This window comes from Lepisosteus oculatus, chromosome 2 (genome assembly GCF_040954835.1).
Source record: "Lepisosteus oculatus isolate fLepOcu1 chromosome 2, fLepOcu1.hap2, whole genome shotgun sequence".
NCBI lineage: Eukaryota > Metazoa > Chordata > Actinopteri > Semionotiformes > Lepisosteidae > Lepisosteus > Lepisosteus oculatus.
The window spans coordinates 3752504-3761636 of NC_090697.1; the positions used below are offsets into that span (position 1 = coordinate 3752504).

Below are 9133 nucleotides of genomic sequence, written 5' to 3' on the forward strand. Positions count from 1 at the left end.
TGAGTAAGCTATTGTCAAATAGCAGCATGGCCTCAGTTGTTAGCCATTCAATAATATAGTTGTCTGCCTGAAGCTGGATGATACACAGAATATAAATATTCGGAATATACAAGAATACACAGAATTTACAGAATATAAAACCTATAGACAATTGTGTGCCTTACAAAAATGAGCTAAACATTTGCAAGCCATCCTCAAAATGGATTGCCAATCTAAATGTTAGCCATTGCATGCCAGAAAGTGTGTTCAAACTATCTACACCTTATGCAGTACATACATAGTCGCTTGAGAAATTGTCTCTACACACATCAGTTGACAAAATAATTAAACAAGCTGCCCACGTAATGCAGTACTCTCTCTTTTTTTCTAATCCCACTAACTCTGCTCTCCTTTATTTACCTTTTTCTGTCTGTTTCTGATTAAGCTTGCAAACCATTAAACCTACAACTCCAGTCTATATTTGATTCATATTAAACTCCACATTGAAAAATCCATATCTTAGGATTATAGTGGTTGCCTGGAAGTTGTGTATATTTTTTATTCTACTTTACCATAAAAGTCTTTCCTGCTCCTAAAAATTATTCAAAGGTTGAGTCCTTGAAGTGTCTTCTTCTCTCTTCCTCAGAGTATCCTGAGTACATGCCCTTAGCTCATGTGTACTCAGCATCTAATTGTGGCCTGACGTCATCAATATCCTCCTGCCAGTGCTGCACCTGCATATTCACTTTCCTTTATTCTGGCAAGCCCACAAATCCTGGGCTCATTTCACCACTATTTACAGAATTCCTGTCATACTAATTTATTCAATGAAATATGAGAATCTACTCATATTTTATTCTGTCTGCACCTAATTCATTTATATTTCTGATATTGCACTTATCTTTTTTCAGTCATTTTGTTGACTTTGCGATATGTGATATGTATCTTTTAAAAGACCTTTATTTTTTCCAGTAAAACATATCAGTCAATATTCATGTAGTATGCACAGAAGCTCTGTTTTGTTTGAAAGAATGCATGCTGCATTTTTACTCATATGTATTAATATCTGAGTTGTTTTAGCTTAAAAATCATTATATTCAAAGTTAAATACACAAGACAACCTCTGTTACTTAAGTGAGAAATATACATACAACAATTAGTGTTACTTGTAAAACAGGTATCCTCAAATCATCAGTCCCTTATGGAAATAACATGTTAAATAACATGTTAAAAACTGCTGGAGTGGAAATATGGTCAGTTTGATTAAAATTTATATCTAAATAATTATCTAATATTATATCTAAGTTGCTTAAATATGCTGGTTGTATTGGTAATGGAATAAAATGCTTTTCGAATAAGTAAGGTATTTGTGAGTGAGAGCAATTTAACCTTTATTCCTTTTAGTAAAGGTTTTGCATAATGGCACCAAACCATGTTTTCTCACCAATGGGGAATACTGTAGTTCCTTAAGGGAAAGAGATAGTGATTAATGAGTAAACACTAGTTCATGCCACTGGGCTTTTGAAGGATGATTAGTTGATAAAATGTCACATACAAAGACTCAGGACATATTGATACCAGATGTCTGAATAAGGAAAGCTTTAACGGGAAGGTAAGGCTTTGTAATCCAGTCATCATAAAGGACTCTTTTAATATGATACAGTAAATGCCTTTTATTATGATTTGCCAAAAAATTTCACTACAAACACAAAGAGAATACAGAACATTATAGCAAAATACTAAATACATAATATTTTCTATACAAAGGCATGGAATTGTAAAGGAAATTGTTATAGCAGTTTAATCCATTTCAGGTTTCAGTATATGAGCTACAGTAGGAGACTCTTAGAGTCTGATTGATACTTAGAGCTGCTAACAGAACTTAAATGACTTTAATATAGAAATGTTTTATATGTTTGAAGCTATTTGAAAGTATTGTTTTAATAAAGTATATATTTTGTTACTCTTTGTATTAATAATGTAATATTCTTTTGACACTGAACGTGTTGTAAAAACCAAGTGAAATTCATTATTTAAGAGATTCATTGTAGATGTCAAATTTTGACTTGTTCAGTAAATAAAATGATTTATATTGTTTAACCTTTATGATTTAGGGATATTTTTATCCTTATAATAAGGATTATCTGAAAAGATTTTGAAAGGATTTTAAGCTTTAAGCTGTATTCTTATCAATTAATCAAATATTTATTGATTTATACAGTATTTAGTTACATATACGTCCCTCCTAGCGCCCAGTGCTTACCTTGATAGGCTCTGGCTTCCCTGTGACCCTGCATTGGATGAAGTGCTTAGAAAATAAATGGATTCATATAAATATGTGTTTTATTTTTATGAATATAAAGTCAATTATAAAGTGAAATCTAATATTCATCGCTATGGTATTATACTCAAGATACAGTCTATAAATTCACATCTATGTTTTTGATAAGAAATTATATAATTATTGAAGCTGCTATGAAGAAGGTATGAACACTGAGAAAACCCATAGGATTATGAATGAAATTTGAAGATACAAATGGTAAACCAATCTATTTTAAAGTATCTAAAAACCTTTTATTTTCTTTGGTCCTTTTATTTTTATGACAAGAAAAATTCTCAGTTACCATAGCATTATAAGAGAAATTATTAAATTAATATAATTATAATTTTAAACATAATTATAGGAGAAATTATTAAAAAAATATTTTCAATAATACCAAAATTGAAGTAACTAATTGAGTCCACAGCCAAGCAAGTAAATTTCAGTTTATGTAATTGCAGAAAATGTACATTTCCATCTAGAAAAATGGTCATGGAGTAACAGGTTACACAACAATTGTTTCATTTCAAATCCTCAGTGACTTTAGATAATTTTGATTTTGATAAATTGCTGCCTCTGCATCTACTAATCGTATTTGAAATGGTAAGGTGTGCAATAATATTCAATAGTAACATCACTTAATGTTAATATTATCTTTTTACAGGATTCAAAAATTTCACACACATCCTGGGACCACACAGAATGAACTTTACACTCAACTACACTGGAATGACTGAAAATACACACTTCTGTTACGACTCTGTAAACAAATCGTGTCTGAAACATGTTTATGTGACCACAGTACGTACTCCAATGTATCTGATACTTATAACAGTTATTGTCTTCACTCTTTGTGGAAACCTGTTTGTCATCATCTCCATTGCACACTTCAAACAGCTCCACACACTGACCAATTTTCTTGTCCTCTCATTAGCAGTTGCTGACTTTCTATTAGGGGGATTTATAATGCCCCCTAGTATGGTCCGATCCCTTGAAACTTGCTGGTACTATGGTGACTTGTTTTGTAAAATTCATACCAGCACAGATGTCATGTTATGCACTACTTCTATATTCCATCTCTCCTTCATTTCAATCGATCGATATTATGCTGTGTGTGAACCACTAAAATACAAAACTAAAGTCACTGTTTATGTTGCACTTTACATGGTTGTAATTAGTTGGAGTGTTTCAGCTGTTATTGGATTTGGACTGATGTTTCTAGAATTAAATATTAAAGGGATAGAAGACGTCTATGAGAATGTATATTGTGTAGGGGGCTGTACTCTGATACAGACTGAAATATCTAGCCTGATTTGTTCCCTGCTGGCATTTTACATCCCTGGGTTTATTATGTTAGGAATCTATTTGAAAATTTTCCTTGTAGCAAGGAGGCATGTCAAGACAATTGAAGGCCTCGTATCCCAGAGCAAGAGTTCAGAAGAGAGCAAACCAATGACCTCAAGCAAGACAGAAAGAAAAGCTGCGAAGGCTCTGGGAATAGTGATGGGGGTCTTTCTCTGCTGCTGGATGCCGTGTTTCTTGAGTGGTAACCTGGATCCTATTTTTAATTATTCAATTCCACCCATTTTATTTGATTTTTTTATGTGGCTAGGATACTTAAATTCTACATTTAATCCTCTTGTCTATGCTTTCTTTTACAGCTGGTTCAGAAAAGCACTTGTTATGATTGTGTTTGGCAAAATATTTCAAGCCAATTCTTCAAGAACAAAACTAATTACAAATTAAAGATCTGTTATTCTAATATTTTAATATAAAGCAAAAATAATGTAGCTGTGTGTTATTTTCTCCTGGTCATAAAATTTGAAAATTATTATTGCACTTCCCAGCTGGTTGACCTATACTATGCTGTTTCCCACACAAAATCTGTGAGAATACAAAATAAAATTAATGTTAAGAAAATGTCCGTGGATGAGTATAAATTAAAATTTTTGGACAGAACTGTGCATTGTAATGCAACCAATGAAAATCTTACAAATTGCTTCAAATATCACTGTATTTTTTCTGTTTATCTTCAGTAATTGTCACGCCCTCCACAGCCGGAGAGTGCTCCTACTCTGTCCTGTTCCTAGTTTCCCTGTGCTTTCCTTGTACTTCCGGTGTGTCTTGTGTCTGGGGCTTTATATTTCCGGGTCTTGCTTTCCTCCTCGCTCAGCATTGGGATTGGTTGTCGAGAGGCTGGCCTCACCAGGTCGCCCCCATCCACTATCTGAGGGCCTATGTCTCATTCTGACTCCACCCGATATCTTGAGCCCGGAGAACCCGTTCCATTCCTACCGCTATGCATAGGGTCCTGCTGTCTCTCTCTACGGCTATCCCCCGGCTTCTGTGACAGTAATGTTTTACAATATAAAAATAATTTATTCATCGTATATGAAGTATTGTCAGACTCCAGACCTTTTTTTTCCAGCATGGATAATTACTCATACCTCTGTGGCTTTTCTTTTTCTAAGAGAGGTGCTCTAATTTTATAATTTAATCTAATTAGTAGAGTGTATACATCTCATTGTTAATTAATTAACAAACAATCAGAATTCATAACGTGTGGAATTCATAGGTGTGGAAAAGACTGGCTGGAAATAAGAGACAGTTAGAAACCAAAAGAGAAAAGGACAGAGAATGGCACGCTCTGATACTTGCAATTCTCGCACAATAGTAGCCCCAAGGTAACGTGCATTAATTAATGTGCAAATGGTGCAATTGATGTGGCAAAATCCCCTTCAGCATGCATTTTAGTCAAACAAGTCCTTTTGTCTAGTCTAAATTCACTCAACAAAAATGCTAAACTATTTCGTCTTTGTCATTCCCATTGTGGATTATTCTTGTGAGTGTCTCATCTTTATTAACTAAAATGAAAAACAGGTCTCTGATGAACATTGTTGTTGTGATTTTTGTCTACAAAATTTACACCGTGTATCAGGTAAAGTGCACTTATACAACGTGTTACATATGCTGCTTAACATTCTGATTTCCAATCAGTTCAATGAGCTATCAGCTATAAATTAAGCCTTAGAAAATAGAATTGCAGTTAACAATTCACTTTATTCACATACAGATGCAGCCATTCAAAATGCACGGGTGATACCGCATTATTTTCCGGTACGCTGTATGCAGTCTACCGCAAGTTACCGGTAAATACCGCGAGTTACCGGTAAATACCGGTAGTTGCCGTAAATTCTCCTATAATACGACAAGCAAAATAATAGTATCCGGAATTTCCGCAAGGTGGAGCTAATAAAGCTCAACCTCTCATGTTTGAGCTGTGGCCATCAAAGTCTTTAACGAAGATATTACTAATAGTATTAATAATGAATGACCTTGGACAAGCTGTAAGTGTAAACTCAAAGTATTGCCCTGGTCAACATTCTTTTTTTCATTGACCGTCTTTGTAAAAGTAACACCACAGCATTTCGCAATCACGCATTTGTTTCCAACCATGAAAAGTACAGTAATTTTTGAGAATTGATTCACCATGCCTTTCACATGCTCATAAAAGAGATTGATTTAGGAACATAAACATATTACCGTATGAAAACTGTACTGTATACAGTATGTATATGTATATTTAATGTCTTAACTGTGCCCGTTTAAGTATTGAATATTCATATCTAATTTTACCACTGAAGGGAAATCTTAGTAGCTGAGCATAAAAAGAATAGGAGCATACTGCAACGCGTGAGAAGGCCATAAACGATATTAATTTTGGAACATAAACATACAGTATATGGCTGGTCTCGGTACTTAAAAGAAAACGTACACGAAACATGGTTTCATTATGACCAGAATCGGTTTTGAGATATTTTTAACTTGATTTACAGTATTTGAGAGGTATGTCTTAACACCGATACTACAGGACGTAAATACTGCTCACGTATATGTTTCTAGGTTTATATTATGCATTTCATACGGTCAAATTACCTTTGAGCAACTAATAAGAAGTGTGAAACGGTATGCCCAGGGTGTTTTAGTTTCGTTTTGTGCTGGGACTCTGCTTTTAACAATGTCGCCGTGGATTGATTAGAGATATCAAATACATACAAGTCATTTTTTAAATGTTGTAGTTCGTCTTGTAAAAATGTTACGAGTACTATCACAGGTTCTGTTTCCATATTGCGGATTTTGGTTACGTAATATTATTTTCTAAATTTCACGTTGTGAATATATGATTTGGGCAAACAGAGCCGCAAAGTACATTATGGGTTGTTGTTTTTTTTTTTGCAGTTTTATCTAGAACAAGCGATGCTTAAACCTTTGTCTGATTCTTGTGAAACTTTCCACACAACAGTTATAGTACCTAGGAGTTGACTTCAGTGATGTCACTGATGGGATGTTTCTAAAAATCCATCCTCGTTTAAATCTGGTTAAACGCGTGTTTAAATATATGTGTTTAAAGGCGATATACTGTATAAAAGCGCTGAATCTTATGGAGTGTGTTCCGCTGGGGATTCAAAAAATTTATTTTTTTTAATCGCGTATCTAAGGAAAATTGCAGTATAACTTTGTTCATGCACAAACAGTGGCATGTTACATTATAATTTGGGTGTCTTCTCTTGCCAGAAAGCTCTAAATTGCATTTTGAGTGCAGTTTTTGACTTTTTCTAAATTGCAACCCATAAATAAAGCAGATAAAGCTTAGACTAACTGTATTCTAAACTGTATTACAACAGCACATTGGACAATGCAACGTAAATTGCAAAAATGCACTTGGAATCTGTCCAAGCCCTCCTACGAAAATTATTTGAACTGCGACACTGATCATTCATCTCTAAATAAACTTTATTTTATATAGCGTTTTAAGTGAATAGGTAATTAGATTGCTCATAAACCTAGTCGCTTTTTCTACATAAACACAGCGTGATTGCTCTCTGAAAATGCTTTTCCTTTATATTTAGGCTCAGATTTCAACTATAGATCGTATTATTATAAACTTTCTTGGAAAAATGTATTTTATGTAAACCATGTTTGCTATTAATTCATTTAGGGCTAAAATACGTTCATTGTCTTCCAATCGAGTCGAGTTGACATTGGAAGCTTGCCACTCCCGGACTGTTACACCAATGCATTAGCATGTTAAAGTGATTCCATTGAGGAGCCCAGCTACCAGTTAACACTGTACTTCCTACTTTGAAAATACCTGTGAAACCGGTTTAATTCGTCACAGCCAGCACTCCGGCAGAGAGGGGGTTGTACTCGTAAAGTAGAAGCAGGCGAGATTTCCAGCGAAAGACACCTCCCCCTCCCTCAAAAACCCAGTAAGCAGTAATGTTGAAAATTGAGGTGGATTTTGTTTATGATAAAGAGCATAAAATGGGATGGGAGGAGGGTTTGGTTTTGCATAAGGGGCGAGATTATGATAATTCGAGGAATTTGCGAGAGTATAATGGTTTGATATATTTGATTTTGTATTGTGGTTGTTATCTATGTTTTTGGTTGGTATTATGTTTATATGGTTGTTTTTGTTGGTTGGTTGTTATTATGGTTATCAATAATACGATCTATAGTTGAAATCTGAGCCTAAATAAAAAGAAAAAGCAAGTGATTAGGTTTATGAGCAATCTAATTACTTATTCGTTTAAAACGCTATATAAAATAGTTTATATAGTTTATTAAACTTAATAAGTTTATTATTAATTTGCTGGACAGAGCGGTGAACATTATTATGCATAAGACAAAGATAACGATCCTGATCAGTTTAGAAATCTGTGTACGCTGTAAGGTTTTTACTTCTTAAACTTTTAAAATACACGTTTCGAATAGAAAGAAATCCTCTTCCTGGTACAGTCGCATGAAGAGAGAGGGGAAACAGCCCTACACAGCCCTGTCGCAGTACACGAATATAATCATATCATTATTAAATTCGTTAGATACGCGATTCCATATTATATTAGCAGAAAAGCTTAAAACTACCACTTTTTCACACTCTATTTCACATGTTAGTTTAATTTAATTTATTTATATATTATATATTTATATCTCTGACCAAGGGAAACGTCTCATTTTTTCAAAGAAATGTTTGTTTGTTGATTGTTATCAAAAATGACTTAAAATCGATCATGTTGTGATATTTTGAAATATAAAAGTCAATTGATTGTCCATAATATCGCTATTCTATTTTTTCAAAGAAATATTTGTTAAATATTGGATTTGAACACACAACCCATGAGTTGGTAGTCGGGCACGTAGACCAGTAGGCTACAGGGGAAGCCGCATGAAAAGGGAGGCGAAACAGCCCTACACAGCCCTGTCGCAGTACATGACTATAATCATATCGTTATTAAATTCTTTAGATATGCGATTCCATATTATATTCCCTATTAATCAAATTCTAAAAGTATGCTTGTTGACTCTGGTATCTCTTTAGTTAAAGACTTCGATGCTTAAAATGTTTAGGGAGAAATGGAATACTGGTGTGTATTTTTTACTTTAAAGTACCAAGACCAGCCATATACAGTACTGTATGTTTATGTTCCAAAATTAATATCGTTTATGGCCTTCACACGCGTTACAGTATGCTCCTATTCTTTTTATGCTCAGCTACTAAGATTTCCCTTCAATGGTAAAATTCAATATCTACAACGGGCACAGTAAAGACGTTTACTGTACTGTAAATCTTTCTACGACAGACCAATGGACCACGAGTGCCCCTGTCGGTCAACCAATCACGTATCGCGGTACCCCGCGTCAGCTTGCGGCATGATGTGCGACGCCGCAGCAAATTACCTCCGGTACGTGTCTGTACCGCTCACTTTGAATGGCTGCATCTGTATACGGCACTTCTTCCTTAGTTTTGGCTTACATCCTGATTATTATACTAGT

General features: G+C 34.4%; 1 protein-coding gene across 1 annotated transcript; it reads left to right on the forward strand.

The window, feature by feature from the left end:
* Positions 1-3112: 3112 nt before the first annotated feature.
* LOC102688428 (trace amine-associated receptor 1-like) lies at positions 3113-4170 on the forward strand. Its single transcript, XM_069186080.1, has one exon. The coding sequence runs from the start codon at positions 3113-3115 to the stop codon at positions 4043-4045; it is 933 nt and encodes a 310-aa protein (XP_069042181.1). The 3' UTR covers positions 4046-4170.
* Positions 4171-9133: the final 4963 nt, after the last annotated feature.